The sequence below is a fragment of the Medicago truncatula genome, chromosome 1, assembly GCF_003473485.1.
Source record: "Medicago truncatula cultivar Jemalong A17 chromosome 1, MtrunA17r5.0-ANR, whole genome shotgun sequence".
NCBI classification, from domain to species: domain Eukaryota; kingdom Viridiplantae; phylum Streptophyta; class Magnoliopsida; order Fabales; family Fabaceae; genus Medicago; species Medicago truncatula.
Window position 1 is genome coordinate 7,718,158 of NC_053042.1, and position 18,460 is coordinate 7,736,617.

Here is an 18,460-nt window from a genome sequence, read left to right on the forward strand (position 1 = left end):
CACTCCCAATGGTGGGATCTAAAATTAGTACCAAAGAGAAATTAAGTGATTATTATTGACTTTTTTGTTCTATGTGACACATTCATACCATCTAGTTATGACCCCATAACCTATAAATGAGAAAATGATATCATAGTCCAATATATTGTGGGCAAGATCTTGCTTCCATTTTTAATAATACAGGTAAAATTTTGTAGGGAAAGAATAATTATATGGCTGGTTTTAATTGGGTTCCCATGTGAGTTGTCACATGTGGCTCCACCATACACTAAAGACTTATTATTATTAAATTTGATTTAAATGGTTGGCTAGTCATGTGCCGTTGTACCTAAACGCCATTTGATTGCTTAACTCAAATAAATAAACAAGTGTAATTCTCCAAGGAGCAAAATAATATGAATATTTTTTGTTTTAACAAAAGTAAAATTTTGATCTTTAAATGTTGTGAGCCATTGTCATTAGTCGGTAAATATGTCGAAATTGCAAAAATATAGTTAAACGACTCTTTTGTTTCGTTGATCAATAATAATGATTAACTAAAGATAAAATTAGATATATTTTTATAAATATTGTGATAATCTAATAGCTGTTTATTCGAACCAAAAGTAGTAAGAAGTGGTTAGCAAATTCTACGTGCTTTTCTAATTATGATTGTGACGTTTTGCTTTCATTGAGATGCTAATGCTACCAAAAAGGAAATGAGGAATCCAATGTAAGATAAGATTACATTTAATTTACAAAGTCACTGAATTTTATAAGTTTTATTGAAATTATGTTTTGTACACACGTTTTCTCTTTTTAGAATTGATATCACTCCCCTAATCATTGGTATACTTTTTTCAGATGGTTTATTGGATTATCTTTAGTTTAAGGTTTATTCTTTTCTTTAAGAAAAATTGATTTGAAATGCATGAAGTGGGATCTTTTTATCTCAACTATGTTGCTATTGAAAAATCTAACTATTGTGTAAAAAACAAACTAATTACCGCAAGAATTTATGAGAAATGATATTTGTACAATTATTTTGTAACAATTTTTGACAACTATCTTTTTTACATCCACATTATGTTTTTATTTTCTCTCTTTCCTTTTCTCTCATCATTGTTTTTGATCAATAAAAAAAGAGAAAAAAAAAGTTGTCATGATAGTTATAAAAAAATGGTTGTTCAAATATCATTACTCTAATTTATTGATTAAAAAAAACAAACAAACATGGGACATAAACCAAAGTCCATGAAAAAAAAACATCAAGCAAACTTAAAGAAAGCAAGACTATGGACATAAGACAAAAATTCTTCAAAATAAAAATGAATGAAACATGATTAATTGTCATCATTAACTCATGACTAAATTTATCTGAACTTTATTTTTCATTAAAAAAATATATTTTTTCAGAACATGATGTTTATTTTATGGGTCATGTTAACTTGTGTCTTTAGATCACATGTTAAGCATTAACTTTTTGCCACTAATAGTAAGTATTAATTGAAAAAAATTAATTTTAGATTTTTTAAACAATAAATTAACGCAATTTCTGAAACATAATTTATATTAGTGGAATCCTTAACATATACTCTAAGAGCACAAGTTAACATTTTCTTTATTTTATATACTAGGTGCTTAAAGTTAAACCTTCCTTACAGGAAGTCAATAATTACAATCAAACAAACTAATTACAATCTAAGAATACACTACAATTTATTTTTGTCGAAGCATACTTCTAGATAACTATGGTCAAGTTAAGGGAATAACATGTTAGATTATTATTTTTGGAAGGCATAAATATGATAATCGTCAATGTAATTTAGGTCAGTTTTGATTTTGGTCTCTCTAAAAGAAAAATTTGAAATACATCTCTGTAAAAAAAAAATTTGTTTGAAAAAGGTCTCTGTCCCCACTTCATGTCTGACTTGACATGTTATTCGCCACGTGACAGTCTACGTAATTAAAAATTTTAAAATAAAAAACAATTATGAAAATTATTTTTTAAAATTTAAAAATAAAAAAAAATCTGAAAAAAAAACTTTGAAAATTAAAATTTTCGAGAACTTAATTTTTTTGACATAAAACTGTTAAAATTATAAATTTTGAAAAAAAAATGTGAAAATTAAATTTTCGAAAAAATAGATTTTTTTAATTTGCAAATTATATAATAAATTTTTTTTTCGAAAATAATGACAATTATATTTTCAAAATTTAAAATTTTTGAAAAAAAATCTAATTTCTTGTTCTTTTACGAAAATTTTAACTTTAAAAAAATAATTTTTTTCAAAAATTTCAGAATATATTTTATTAAAAAAATAAATCAGAAATTTATTTTAATATTTTAAAATTTATTTTCTGATTTTTAAATTGTTTTTAAAAAAATTTAAATTTATTTTCATATTTTTTAATTTTCAAAACAATTTTCAGAATTTTAATTTTTTTAAAAAAAATTAATATTATGGGGGCACGCCACGTGGTAAAAATTGCACAGTCAGCAACTGCCACGTGGCCAAAAGCATGGCAAATCAGCTGAATAGTGGGGCCAGAGATCTTTTTCAAACAAAATATTTTTTACAGGGATGTATTTCAAAGTTTTTTTTTTTACAAGAACGATTATGATATTTAAGCCTTTTTGGAAAACGCATGCTAGCTAGATTAATGTATGAGCAATGTATGTATTTAACATTTTTACAAGAATGAAAATTGTTATGCACTTATACTCTACGACATGGTATTGTTATACACTTATACTCTACGACATGCATATATGTCATTGTTTTTTTTAGAGAATGTGAAATTAAATAACTCGGGTAAGCTTAAGTTTTTTATGAAATGAAGCAATCAAACATGAAAAGAGGAGAATCATTCAATTTGCTACAATATAAGGAGGAATCAACTACTAATCTAATGTTTTTTGCTTCTTAAAAAACTTTTTTGTGGACTTAATGATCGTGTAAAAAATAATTTTTTTTTGGGTACAAGTGTAAAAAATAACTTTAAACATCAATAATCTGTTGAGTTCCCAACATAAGAAAGGGACATTTCACAACGTACGACATTAACTTATACTTTTTGGCTTGGTGGTGGGAGAATTCTTGCTCATTAAGATTGTAAAATTTGTTGTTTACATTTTTTTTACAATAAATGCGTTGTATACCTATAAACATAAGTATAACAAAAAATTGTGCTATATAGTTCAAACAACTTTTTTTCATAAAAATAAATCAACAAAATGGTTGATATAATCGTTATACACAAGTCTCAAAATTATTTAATTGCATGAATGAAAACATAGTTTAATACGATAACAATATCTATTGGGAAAAAACTCTCAAGTTCCAAAAGAATAAATATAGATGAATTTGTAAAAAAAGAGTCACTCCTCACTTTTTAATCCAATTTTATAAAGATTCCTTCAAAAAAATCCAATTTTATAAAGATGAATTATGTCCAATATAAAAATAAAAATGATAATAATATCATTAGATTTAGCACACAAATTAATTGATAACTAATAAATTAGCTCATTGTGGATGTGTTTATAGGGGATAAGCCAGCAAATTAGATTTGTAGTGTTTGACATAAACAAATATTTTCAATTAATATTAATTTATTTTTTAAAAAAATTGATAAAGGTAAAATTGACATAAAAAGTGATAAGCTACAAGTTAAACCACTACTTAAAATAGAATATAAGAATGTTATAAGTTTGTCAGAAAAATGTCAATTTATTCATATGAAGTTATAACTTACTACCTTAGCTCAAAATATAGGACCTTTTGATAAACCATGAGAATTAAAAAAATTGTGATATTAAATTTATTGACAATTTATATTGTCTTACCAATTTACCCTTAAATATAGAGAATATTTGACCTAAAAATGGAGAAAAAAACTTAAAAAGATCGTAATATCGTATAGTTAAGGACATGGAACAAAAAAAACCACATAAAAGAACGTGAGGATGGGGTTTAATAGATCAAATTTTGTGTTGCCTAATAAGCATCAACAAAAAAATAGTGCAGCATTTATCATTAACCTCAAACATGCTAATATGCTACAGAGACCATGTGCCAACCACGTTTCGAGGGGGATGAAGACAAAATAGGTGTCAGCAAATAGTTGATTGCTTGTGTGATTGATGGAAACATCTATAATGCCACAAGCTGAAGAACATGCATCAATGTTTTTTTCTTCTTTTTTCTAAACATAAAACTTCTATTCGTAGGGTTGATATACATAATAAGAAACTTTATGTATGATTTTTTTTTATCAAATGCATCTAAAGGTCCTTTAAGTTTTTCGTTTTTTCTAAAGTTGTTCTTTAAATTTCAAAAGTCTCAAACAAGTCCTTTTAGTTTTTGAATCGTTTCAAACAAGTCCTTATAGAGGATGATGGTGTGATGATTTAGATGATAGCAACAAAGAGCATTATCCACCATTTGTCATGCCTAAAAAGATGACTAATTTTAAGTGGGTGTTAGGAGCCAGATTTGGTACCAAAGATGAGTTCAATGAAGCAATTATCAACTATGCTATCTACAATATGACTTGTTTGAAACGATTCAAAAACTAAAAGGACTTGTTTGGGACTTTTGAAACTTAAAGGACGACTTTGGGAAAAATGAAAAACTTAAAGGACCTTTAGATGCATTTGACCATCTTTTTTTATTTAATGATGTTGTAAAACTATTTTAGACGTTATTGCATATCGGCTAAACTTAAAAATCAAATGAGAACATCTTACCTCAATCATTAAAAATGTCTTATGATTTTTTTTATGGTCCGGTAGTTTAATACGGAGAAGTGGAGAATTTGAAATTTAAACTCTAATCTCTGCATATTAATGTACTTAAAATTTTTAGCTTAGTTAGTTCAGTTGGTATGGACAATACATAATATATGTAAGGTCTGAAGTTCGAACCTCAGACACCAACTACGATTTCTAAGATGGTATCAAAGCCTCCACCATTTATCGAGCTTTTGTTATCGGGCCATCCACCGTTTATGTTCACGCTCAAGATGTCCAATCATTAGCTTCAGGAGGGTGTTAAGAGTCTTACATCGGATAAAAGATGGTCTGACAATGTGTTTATAAGTAGGGCAATCTTCACCTCATAAGCTAGTTTTTGTGGAATTGTATTAGATCCAACCACACTTTCTCTCAAAAATTACCAATTGAGTTGTATTTACACATGATCTCACGATGTTTTTTAACCTCATCTTCATCTACTTGTCAAAGAATGCAATTTTCTTTTGTTAGAAATTTCTTTAATGTCATATATTGACCGGGGCTTATCATCATGTAAGCTATATTGTCTTCGATTTAGTACAACCCAATTGATTTCTTCTAACATACTCAATGACGTTATCTTGGTGAACATGAGGCACATGTGATCCTTACTTAATTTTTCTCTCCTTAGCTTTTAAAAATCCTCACATGTTCTTGACTTGACGGTATAAATTGTCTGGATACTGGAAGTGTGTATTATTTTTTGGGAATGGAAGTGTGTATTTTTATATTGCAAAATTAACAGTTTTTATAAATACCAAAATAAAAACTAATCCAATTTGTTAAAGAAAGTTGCGTCCACATCGCACTTCAAAGGTAACTTGAGATTTGTCCAATATTATCATTTGATCCATTAACCTCCAACACAAAATATTGTACCTATTCATAAAAAAACAAAATATTGACAGAGTTCATCCAAATATAAGTGCATGTTATTTTCAACTACACTTTACAAAGGGCACATACACTCTAACAAGACAAACCCGCCATGGGTTTGCACAACTTTACAAATTAAGACCTTATTTTATTAAATATCTATCCACATAACATAATCCTTTTCAAAAATATATCTATCCAAATGATAAAAATATGATTAAATTTCTGTCCACGCGTTAAAAGTTTATCTATTTATTTTCGACAGAAAAACTAATAGGATTAAAGTATGTCTATTGTAATTAATGAGTCTCACACCAGATAAGAAATGACTGACAATTTGTTTAAAAGTGGGGCAATCCTCACCTCACAAGCTGGTCTTGTGGATTTGTGTTAGGCTCAATCACAATTTTTAAGATGATATCAGTGCTTCTTCAAGATCCAATAGGCCACTTACTATCCAGTTTCCACTATCGGGGCATCCACCATTTATGTACACGAACCAAACGCAATAGTGTTGGTCGTGAGGGAGTGTGTTAAGCGTCCCACATCGAATAAGAGATAGCCTCACGATTTGTTTATACGTGGGGGCAATCCTTACCTCAGAAGCTGATTTTGTGGGATTGTGTTAGGCCCAACCACAATTTCTAAGATATATATATTTCAAGTCAAAAAGAGTTTTTACTTTGTGTAAACCAGATATCCTGTGCAACTGCGGAGACTAATCTCTCAAGTATTTTGAAACTTAAATGGACCGTAAGCTATTCCTAAAAATTTGGCTTAAATATGTAAATCGTCCCTGTAATTTGGCGTATTTTTTGTTTTCGTCCCTGTATCTTTTTTTGTTCTAAAACAGCCCCTATAAGTTAATAACTTTTTGATTTTTGTCCCTCCCGTCAACTTCCATTACAAAAATGCACATGTGGCAAACGGAGGATGACGTGGTAGTGCCTAACGTGGCAGACGATGTTGACGTGGCAAACTTATTGATGAGTCACACAGTGAGAGGGACCAAAATCAAAAAACAAAATTTGTAAAAGGACCAAAGCCAAAAAAACAAAATTTGTAAAGGGACCAAAACCAAAAATCGAAATTTGTAGATGGACTTGACTATTTCCAGGACCAAAACCAAAAAACAAAATTTGTAGAGGGACCAAAACCAAAAAACAAGACGAAAAATTCAAATTTAATTACATTTCTTCATCTTCTTCCCACATTTTCTTCTTCATTACTATCATTGTCTTCATAAACTTCATCATCATCATCAAACAAACACAAAAATTCATCACTTCAAAATCCAAAAATCCATCAACTCAAAACAATAACAAACTCAATCCAACACCTTCAATTATACCTTCATGTGATAACTTCTCTTTTATTTCTTCTCACAAACAACAAAATCAAATTAAACCAATATACTCACTATTCAACGTGCAATCCAATTTCACACACTTTAAAATCATTTAAAATAAAACTTATCTCAATTCAACATTCCAACATATTTTTCAATTCTATTTATTATCCTTCTAAATATTCAAATGAAAAGGATATTCATATCAAACTTGAACCTTTCTCTTATAATCCAATTTCACACAATAATCTTCCAAATCAACCGGAAAAAAAAGAACACGACCCAAATGTTCGAAACAAAAATGATGAGATTAGAGTTCAAAGAATTGACAAAGAAAGCATTTGAAGTGACCAAGAAACAACAGAGATGCGAGATCAATGATGAGACGAGAGTTGGTAATGAAAAAAAAAATCATTCTTTAGGTTTTTCAATTTAAGAATTTTGTGAATTTTTCAATATTGGGAATTCGAGTATTCACAATGAGGATTTTGTTGTTATAATTTGATTTTGATATTATCAATAAAAGTTTAGCTGGGACTATGAACATTGTGGATTTTAGTGTTGAGATGTCAATCTGACCATTGTCAATGGGGATTTTGTTTGGGTTTGTGAAAAGTTGTCTATTGAGAGTGAGATGATGATTTTGAGTTTTTTTTATCTCTTTTCTGAGTATTTTTTCCTGGGTTTTTTGATGAATTTATGAAGATGTAAAAGAGGTGGAAGGAAGAAGATGAAGAAAGCTATTTTTTTCTCGCCTTTTGGTTTTGGTCCCTTTATGAATTTTGTTTTTTGGCTTTGATCCCTCTACAAATTTCATTTTTTGGTTTTGGTCCCTCTCACTGTGTGACTCATCAATAAGTTTGCCACGTCAGCATCGTCTGCCATGTCAGGCACTGCCACGTCATCCTCTGTTTGCCACATGTGCGTTTTTGTAATGGAAGTTGACGGGAGGGACGAAAATCAAAAAGTTATTAACTTACAGGGGTTGTTTTAGAACAAAAAAAGATACAGGGACGAAAACCAAAAACACGCCAAATTACAGGAACGATTTACATATTTAAGCCTAAAAATTTTAACGATATTGGATGCTTACTCATTGATGCTATAGTCACTATAATAATTACCACTAAAATTCAGCATAAACATTTTAGATTTGTCTTCCACGCGACATGTTTTTGTTTTGTGCAGGCTCATTAATATATTTTGTCTTATATTTTGTTTTGTGCATACTCATTAATGTACTATTAATATATTTTTTCTTATAACAACTTAGTAATTGAAGAGCACCAAAGAGAAAAGAATATACAATTAAAGAAAGTTATTTTATTGCTGTATAACTTATTTTATTGTAAAATGGATAAAAATTAATTCTAAAATCAAAATTTGCAAATCCTAATTCAAGAAGAATCAATTCAAAAGACAAAGTCAATTCTACTCAAAAACAGTTAAACATGTCCAAATTTATCCTACAACTCCAAAATCAATTTTGGTAAAAGTAAAACCGAACATCCAGACTAAATCCAACAATATTAATATACTCTATTCATAATAAAATATAAACAAAAATGATAGTTTTTTTAGGAGAGACAGAAATAATACCACTAGTTAAAAAATTGATGTAGACACAGATACATCAACCTTTTAACTATCACTTTCGCTCCTTCAAAAAAAAAAAAACTATCGCTTTTGATTTCCTTAATTTTTTTTTTATCTTCAAGAAATTTAACTCAGTGTTTCTATCTTCTTTCTTACTATCTCTTTTATGTAAGAAAAGTGACTATTTTTTTTGTTAAGCAATATAATGACTACATCTCACACAATTTAATTATGAAGAAATAGGGTGATCGAGGTTCGAATCCTGACCCATATATATAATATGCGATATCGTACCAGTTGAACTAAGTTGACGAGGATAAAGTGACTATATTTAATGGAGTTAACATTAATTAATAGTTCTATTAAAAAAATGTATAGATAAAATAAGTTTGAATTTTGAAAAATACTTAAGGAAGTGTAGTCGGACTTGAAAGCAAAGATAGTAAGCTAAATTGAAGGAGCATTTTAAGGTCCGTGGTTTTTAAACTTACTTACCCTTTCTCACATTTTCCAACAATAACAACATCATAGTATTACGGTTACTTCATTACATAACACAACACACTGTTCTTGTTCTTGTTTTGTTCGCACATAAGAGAAGTGTGAACAAACTCACATCACATAGCTATGGTGAAATCTAGTTCTTGTTTAAGGTTAATCACATGCGGTGGTGGTAGTGATAAAGAAGATCACCATGTTGTTTCTGAGGTGAATCTCTCTCTCTCTCTCTCTCTTAGATAATTCCGAGGTTTAGTGTTTTTCACAATTTTTCTGAGTTTTATGTGTGTGTTTTTGTTTGATCCGAGGATGTTTCATGCAACCAACTTCGTTTCTTTTCTTGTTATGATGTTTCTTGCATTCATTAATTACTTAATTAATTTTCTGTTTAATGTTTTATTTTCTTTCTATTTTTGGATTTATATTCAAGATTTCGTTCATAATTGAATACTTATAAGGTGCTGTTTGGATAACATTGAATAGGAAAATTCATGTTTTTTTTTTTTCCTTTCTAATTTCCTAATTTTTTCTTTTGTGATCTTTGATCTCAAGATTAGTAATGAATATCATGTAGTTGATGATGCTCTCTGAAAATCATTTTCCTTGCTTGATTTTACTTCTTTACTAATTTTTCTTGTTTATTTTGAAAATCACCAGTATTTCACAATGCTAGAAAATGTAACTTGATCTGATTATTGTGAATTAATTACTATTATTTTTCACATAATAGTTAAAGTAAATTGAATTCATTAGCATGACTTAGAAACATCTTTAGGCCATTGAGCTGTGACTTTTGATGTTAGTTGTTTAAGTTAGGGGTGTTTTTCGTGCTTGGTTGATATGAACTTAGTTAGTTGCACGTTGGCGAGCCGAAATCCACGAGATCAAGTTTTTAAACTGTATTTTTAGTAGATTAAGTTTGTGCATCATATAAGTGAAACAGGATAATTGTGCATTGTACTGTAGTAAGTTTTATTGAATAAGGTGAAATTTTGATTGTGATTCAGGAATTTGATTGTGATTCAGGAAATATATGTTTTATGCATTCAAGTTTGTTTTCACAATTGATTTTTCTTTAATGATGTTCCAGGCCAAGGATTCAAATGATAAACGCGGTTGGAGTTTTCGGAAGAGATCTGCAAGGCATCGTGTACTTAGCAATACTGTGATAACAGCAGAGACCACATCTTCGGAAAATAAGGAGATTTCAGAATATCCAAGTATTAGTTTTCAATCCTCAGCTGAGCCTAATGTTGTTGAGAAGATTTGTACAACAGATTTCTCTAATGAAAAGCCGCAGTTATCCTCCGATGTCTGCTCGGAGATGCCAGAAACAATTGTCACCGAGACTGAGAATAAGGTGGATGTCAATCCACCGGAATCTGCTGTGATAATCATCCAGGCTTCAATTAGAGGATATTTGGTATGTTTCTTTTCTGAGGTTTTATGAATCAGAATCTTGTAAGGAGAAAACGGTCATTTTCCTTTTATAAATCTATTGTTCTGTTTCTTTTTAGGCTCGGAGAGCACTTCTAAAGAGTAAGAATGCAGTGAAGTTGCAAGCTGCTGTTCGTGGGCACTTGGTTAGAAGGCATGCTGTTGGAACATTGCGATGTGTTCAAGCTATTGCTAAAATGCAGCTCCTTGTACGATCACGACATGCTCAGAAGTCACATACCGATGGAAAAAATGATTACTCAAAAACTACGGTATATCTATCTGAATTTGTTTATTATCAAATATCATGAACGAGTGCAATCAATTCAACAGTTGGTTGCTTCGTAGCTACTAATTACATGATACCAAAATTTTATTCGTTTAATAGTTGTGGTTTAATTGAAGAGATATGTTATTACATTTACATTACTATCAGATAATATGTGCTGCAAGCCTTGCTCTCTAAGTATGTCGTTTTATTTTTTACCGTGGTTTAGGATAATGAGCATTACACTGCCGAATCAAATGTGAAGCACACTTCTGTGGAAAAGCTTCTCAGCAATAAGTTTGCTTGTCAGGTACAATTAATATATTGTTTGTTTTGCCTGTTTAACGTCGTCCGTTTGTTCATTCATACTAAATCTTCTGTTGTTTCCTTCCATTGAAGCTGTTGGAATCAACACCAAAAAACAAACCTATCCATGTCAAATGTGATCCTTCTAAAGGTGATTCTGCTTGGAAATGGTTGGAGAGATGGATGTTTGTTTCGGCAAAAGATTCTGCAGAAGATAAAAAGCCAATTTGTACGACAGAACAGTCGGACGAAACCAAAGATAGCACTCATGCATCTCAATCGGAAACAGATATTCCATCTCAAGTTATTCTTCAGTTGTCCGATTCACCTCTACCATCCGAGGATGAAGAGAAGACTGCCACTTACTATGATACCAACTCACACTTTCAAGCAAGCTTGTCTTCATCTTCTCTTATAAAAGATAACTTGGAAGAGTCTCCTCCCGAAAAGACGGTTACATATGATTCTAAAGTAACCTCCACTGAAATTGATTCTTTCCAAAATGAAATAATGGAATCAAATGCAAGTGTCGGACATGAGCCTAATTCTCCTCAGAATCAAGAAATTGGTGAACAGTACAAACTATCAACGAAAGCATTTGCCTCAGACCAACTAGAGACCGAGGGAAAGAAAATTACATTTGGATCAAGGAAGTTAAGCAATCCCTCATTTATTGCTGCTCAATCAAAATTTGAAGAGCTGAGTTCAAATTCAAATTCGGGTAGGCCGAGTGGTTTGCTTGACCAGGATGTATCGGTTGAGTCACAAGCAGATAGTGCATATATATCAAAAGAGTTCATTTCATCTGAGAATTCTACACCCTATCCTTCCAGAAATGCTGATCCTGAAAGTGGTACCGTACTATCTATTTCTTCAACTCTTGATTCACCTGACAGATCAGAGACTTTGGAAATCGAGCACGATGCCAAAGATTTAGTAGAAGGGATAGTTAATCCTGAAAACAAGACTGATCATGGTGTTGAAGCCAATACTCCGACTTCTAACTTACCTATCTCTGATTCGGATCAATTAGAAACTGTTAATGGTTCCCGTGGCAATGTTGTTGATTCAGTGATGCCTGAGAACTCCAAAGAGCATGCTGTTGAGCCTGAGAAAATTGCATCTGACTTGTTAAGAGAACAAACCGAGACTGTTCTGCAGGATTTCACGTATTCTCAACAAGCTTCACCGGGAAGCTATATGACAATTCCTGAATCTCAAGGAACACCTTCAAGTCAGGTTTCGGTGAAAACTAAAGAGAATAAAATCAACAAGACTGGATCAAGCAGTAGACGCAGGGTACTGTCTGTTGGTAACAAGTCTCCTGCTAATTCAAATCAAGATTCAGGCTCAAGAGTGTTTGTCGGTACCAAGTCTCCTGCGAATGCAAATCACGATTCAGGCTCAAGAGGTAGTAGAGAACAATTGCCTAAGGATCAGCTGAATGGAAAGAGACGCAATTCATTTGGCTCAATAAAACCTGAACACACTGATCAAGAACCTACCAAAGATAATAGTAGTAGCAATAATACTCTTCCCCGTTTCATGCAAGCTACACAATCTGCCAAGGCCAAGATAAATGCAAATTCCTCTCCAAGATCAAGTCCAGATGTGCATGACACTGACATTAACATCAAGAAGAGACATTCCTTACCTGGTGCAACTGGTAAGCAGGGTTCTCCGCGTGTCGAACAGTCATTATCTCCAGCTCCGCAGGGCACAAAGGGCAATGGTTCAACTGGTAAATTTCTACAGCATTCCTTTCTAAAGATTACTTGCTACTTTGGTTTTTTAAACTTTACCATACCTAACATTTTCTTATTTTTTAGAGTTGTCTTCTTATGATATGTGACATCACATTTGTCCCCTAGTTATATACCAAAAAATTGATCCCTATATAAAAGCAATGCCATTTTTCTTTCGTCAAGGACTGACATAATGTCATTATATAGACAGATTTTATGGCATAATGCGACATTTAAGGACTAATTTGTTATGATAATTACCTTTCTAGGATCAACGTTATGTTTTTATCGAATTATACTTCTAACCGAAGAATATAATGACATAATTATTCATGTGACAGAGCTTGAGATGATATTTCTTTTGATTCTATGAATGATTACTTAAGAATTTTTTATCTTTGAAAATGTCATTTTCAGCTTGTTTTAGGGTTTATTTTCTATTCCTAATATAATATAAGTTCTACATACACGGTAAGAAGAAAAAAAAATTGGAATTGTTCATATGGTTAGGGTTGTGTTGTGCGGGGATGGGGATGTGTTCTTAGATAGGACTGATAATTCCATGTTAATGTAATTAAAGTTGGAAGCTTACTTTGCACAAGATATTCTGCGACCGATAAGCACTTAATATTTTGTCTTTTCACCTTACCATTAATAGCCCTAAATATGGTTAGACATGACATGACTGATAATTCCATGTTAATGTAATCCCTATGATATACATGCTTTTTGTTTTGTTTTAGTCCGTATAGAAAAATTGTTGGTGTATCTCATTGTTTGGTTCTAGTTTTGATCTTTATGGAATTGGTCCCTAAAATATTAAATTCATGTCATTTTCCTGTGATTTAAAATCATTATGGTCCACATTTTATAAGGACTAATTCCATATGGAACAAATACTATAGGCTCTAAAATGAAGATAGTAAAGACCAATAATAACTCTTCCTATCTATTATGAACCAAAGCCAGCAATATGTTTTAGGGACTAAAATCAAGATAGTTTTTCTATTATTTGTTTCACTCACCACTTGATTTATATGTTGTATCACTTATCAGTTATCACTTGATTTATGTCTATTGCAGAGAGAAAATGGCAGAGGTGAATTGACGTGACAGTTTAAATGTGCTCACATCGGCGGTTTGTAGTTCTGATAACAGTTGTATTCTTTGCCTCCACTCCCTGACCCCAAAATTTATTGCTTGAGTTTGGTTGTGACAGACATATATTATAGAAAAACTAGCACTAGAAAGTGTGTGAATGTGAGAGGCTTATATATGTACATTATTGTTCTTCTCACTGTTATTGTTTGTGTCACACTCATTTTGGTACCATTTGTGTAAGTTTCAGGCTAATTCTGCTTGTGATATCACTTTGTGTTTGTTGATGATGTTTGTTAAAGATGTTGTCTGGTTTTAATAAGGTGAATATTTGTATTTTGATATCTGCGCGATTTTGTGATAAGTAAAGAGGAAGTCAATCAATTCTTTTGTTTATGGTGGCAATATGCATATCTTCCTCAACATTTCCCTCTCTTTAATGGAAGTTTATGGAAAAGATATGTTTTACAATATATATGTACAAAAGTTTATTTATGAAAAAATGGTTTTTTTAATGAGTAAAGATCAGTACTTTGAGATGGAATAACTACAAATATAAGGGAAATGCTTCAAATCTTTTTTAATCAGTATTACATGATAAAACAAAAAGAAACATTACATACCTACAATTTCAGGAAAGAATCAAATGAATGGGTAATAAAATACTTTAGGAAACAAGAAGCGCCAACAAATGAAACATACAAACAAACAAAAATATCAAAATCACACCCAATAATCTAAAACTTTGACTGCAAGTAATTGATAATAGTCTTGTCCAATTGAAAAGCCTTAACAAGAACTTCACTAGCTATCTCAGGTGTAGCCCCAAACATTGCATTACCAATAGTGATACCTCCTGGATTCTGGCTACTAAGAGCTGCAATGGCAACAACATGAGCATTTCCTATATTTCTTTGATAGTGAATGAGTCCTATAGGAAACACAAACACATCTCCCTTTTGTAGAACTTTTCTAAAGTGGCGGTTTTCCGGGTTTGAAGTGATGAATCCAACTTCTAAAGTGCCTTCAAGAACAGTGAATATTTCGGTAGCACGAGGATGTGAGTGAGGAGGGTTAATTCCCCATGGTGCTATATCGACACGAGCCATTGAGATCCCTAGTGTATTCAGTCCGGGTAGCTGAGCTGCAAAGACTGGAGTTACTCTAGACCCAGTAGGATTTGTGGTGTTGCCTGCTATGTGAAGGACACTAAAAAAGAAGTCATTTGCCTCAACAAGTTTAGGATCCTTGCATACTGAATTCCCTAAAATTGTCACGCAATAATCTTGGAGAGTACTAGCATCAGCTGCAAAGACAACTAAAAGTGAAAGAGCTAAAACAGGGGGCAAGTATGAGAGATTAGCCATTTGATAAAAACTTTGAAACTTGAAAGCTCTAGTAGATTTTTGAGACAGGAATTGTAGTATTGGTTGATGAATATTGGTATTGTATCAAGGCCTGTTTATATGAAATTTGTAAACGACATTGCATTAAAGCATCCTTTGCATTAAAGAACACGATGTGAAGGTAGGGGGTGGACAAATGATCTGGGTTCCTGTGTGTAGTTTTGATTACTTTGATTTTCTTACACACAATCCATATTCACTTTCCCTCTTTTTGCTTATTGCTATTTCAAGAGTACATTAGAAATGGTTGTGTATATGTGAGAGAGAGAAAATATGAAAAGTTAAACTTGTGTGTGTGACGTACTTATACATTGATTTGCAAACCTTGGAGGTTGCAAATTTGGTGAAGGTGGGTAGTTGTGATGTTGAAGTTCTATTGTGTGAGAGAGAAAAGAGAGAGAGGGAAAGTGAATATGGATTGTGTGTGACTGATCGTAAGAAAATCAAAGTAATCAAAACTGCACACAGGAACAGACTACTTCAAGAAATGCTACTATATCAAACAAGTCTCACCATCATGTTTAAATGTAATAATATTACTATTACTAGCGTCTAGACGGGCACGTGCCCATCTATTCGCTTTTTTCTACTGCGCTAACGTATATATATAGCACATGTGTGTATACTTGACTATGGTTCTTTGTATAATTTATTGTATAAACATGTCATACACCTAATTTGTTTAACACCATGCAGAAAAGTAATATATAAATCTTATGGTATAAGAAATAAAAATATGATGAATAAAGATCTCTTGTTCCCGGACATTTGTATAACATGTGTAAAAACTTGATTATGTTTCTCTTGGTAAATTTAAATATAGTATGTCATACACAAATATAATTTATCTAACACTCTATAAAAAAGTAATATATAAAGCTTATGAATAAAAATACTTTGTTGCCCTCAATTGTCCGCACCTTTTCATTTTTATATTGCGCTAACATATGGATCCACTATCTTTTGTGTCTGTGAGTCCACTTTTTTTATTCCGTTTACACATTATCCAAAAAAAAGTGATAGGTTAAAGAAAGAAAATGTTATTTTCGAGTAGTAGATATTCCATATTCGAAGAGATTTATAAATTTTCTACCAATAAAAATATAAAACTGAAGAAAAAGATGAAGAAAAATAATATTGTTCTTTTTGTTTAAAGCGACCAATACGTGTCTGCTATTGAGGATCATTGTCGAAGGGGCTAATTATGATCAATAAAAATATGTATGATAACTAAAGCATAATCTTGTCTTGTAAATGAAAGGAAAATATGCAAAGGAAATTGAAAGGAATTGTAGAAATGTCACATTGGTACAATAGGAGCTTGTCTTTTGTATGCTTCCAGTCTAGTTTGGAGAGTTTCAATCCTTTTAGGTTATTTCCCATTGGTATTACCGTCCATTTGCTCCAAAATTAACCCACAAAAAATCAAGAATCTTATAAAAAAGCATCATAAACAGTAACAAATAACCCTCTTGGCATAAAAAGGCTCACAAATACAATTTGAAGTTTCAAAGAAAAAAATGATAAGAAAATATAAGCATGAAATAGAATATCCAACCTATAAATCATCCACATTTGAGATGGCAATAGAATCTCATAATTGCTGTCATTTACAAATAGTTTGGTTGGATAAAAAGACTACACCAAAAGAAGGAAATGTCTTTGTATATGTCATAGAAATAGATTATAGATACAATGTAACATGCAATGATTATTCACAAAAAAAATATAACATACAATGATTATTTTATTAGTAAACTATAAAACCAGTCAAACAATCAACCGTGAGTTGTCTTGTCTCCATATTAGAGCGTAAACATAAAGTAAAAATAAAAAGGTAAAATTGAAACCAAGAAAAATAACATGCATTGAAAATATTGCATACTTGAATTAAAAATTCACAACTTCATTCCAAACAATTGTACGCAATTACATGAATTCAAAACAATAAGGAAACTATTGTATCTCTCTTTGGCGCTGGCATAACCTTTCCGCCAGCCCCTTCGATGTTCTCGCCAACTACTACATATCGCAACATGAAGAAAAGAAAATTAGAAATCAAAAATGTATTTGACCAACCCATTCCTCAGTTGTTTAAAGGTTAGTCAATATCTCATATCTATCAAACATCTGCTTTTCTCAAAGTCAAAATTAACTATCTCAAAATACCATGTCTATAATTTCAAGCAACCATTTACTATAACCTCTTACTTGAGGGTTGTTGAAGAATTTCTAAGCAACAAAATACGCCAAAAAAATCCCTATCACTAAAGAATACAGTCTAAATAAAATTATCAAACCTCTCTCTGGTGATGAATCCTGCCCCCCATTCATTCTTCATTTTGTGCAACTTCTGTGAAGGTATATAATTAGGTCACAGTCAAAGCATATTATAATGAATAATGACGTGGACATAGTGGCAGATGGTGGAAGTGGAGCACATGAGCACATTGAGAGAAGGGTGGGTGAGTAACCGTTTGAAGAAAATTTACCCAAGGTGGGACCACTTTGTGAGAAAGTAAGGGGTATATGAGGAAAGAGAAGAATCAAATAGTGGTGTGCAATATGTTGTGATTTCATCATTCTCTTCTATTGACTAATCTATTGAAGAAAGAGGCATTTGCATGGACTGAAGATGCTCAAACAGCTTTTGATAAATTGAAGCAGGTCCTAAGTCTTAACTACAACCCCTGTACTTAATCTTCCTGATTTTTCACTACCATTCGTGTTAGAAACAGATGCCTCGGGGACTGGTGTGGGGGTGGTGTTGAGTCAAGGGGGTCACCCTATAACATTCTTTTCTATAAAGATGGTACCTAGAATGCAACTCCAGTCTGCTTATATTAGATAGTTCTATGCTATAACTGCAGCCTTAGCAAAATTTCGCCACTATTTGCTAGGCCACAAATTTATAATAAGAACGGATCAGAAGAGTTTAAAAAGCCTGTTGGATCAATCCTTATAAACTCCAAAGCAACAAGCTTGGTTGCATAAGTTCATTGGTTATGATTTTCATATTGAGTACAAGCCAGGGAAGGGAGAATGTGGCTGCTGATGCTCTTTCCAGAGTCATGGCATTATCGTGGTCATCAGTTGAGAACTCAT

General features: G+C 31.7%; 2 protein-coding genes across 2 annotated transcripts; one reads left to right on the plus strand and one right to left on the minus strand.

The window, feature by feature from the left end:
* The first annotated feature begins 9,094 nt into the window (after positions 1–9,094).
* On the plus strand, positions 9,095–14,333 carry LOC11414567 (protein IQ-DOMAIN 32). The gene is made up of 6 exons (XM_003589348.4): positions 9,095–9,305; positions 10,186–10,518; positions 10,613–10,804; positions 11,030–11,110; positions 11,200–12,847; positions 13,935–14,333. Exons 1-6 carry the CDS (start codon positions 9,225–9,227, stop codon positions 13,952–13,954), a joined length of 2,355 nt encoding a protein of 784 aa, XP_003589396.1. The 5' UTR covers positions 9,095–9,224; the 3' UTR covers positions 13,955–14,333.
* A 181-nt stretch (positions 14,334–14,514) lies between these two features.
* Positions 14,515–17,895, minus strand: LOC11414568 (putative germin-like protein 2-1). The gene has a single exon (XM_003589349.4). The coding sequence runs from the start codon at positions 15,314–15,316 to the stop codon at positions 14,687–14,689; it is 630 nt and encodes a 209-aa protein (XP_003589397.1). The 5' UTR covers positions 15,317–17,895; the 3' UTR covers positions 14,515–14,686.
* Positions 17,896–18,460: the final 565 nt, after the last annotated feature.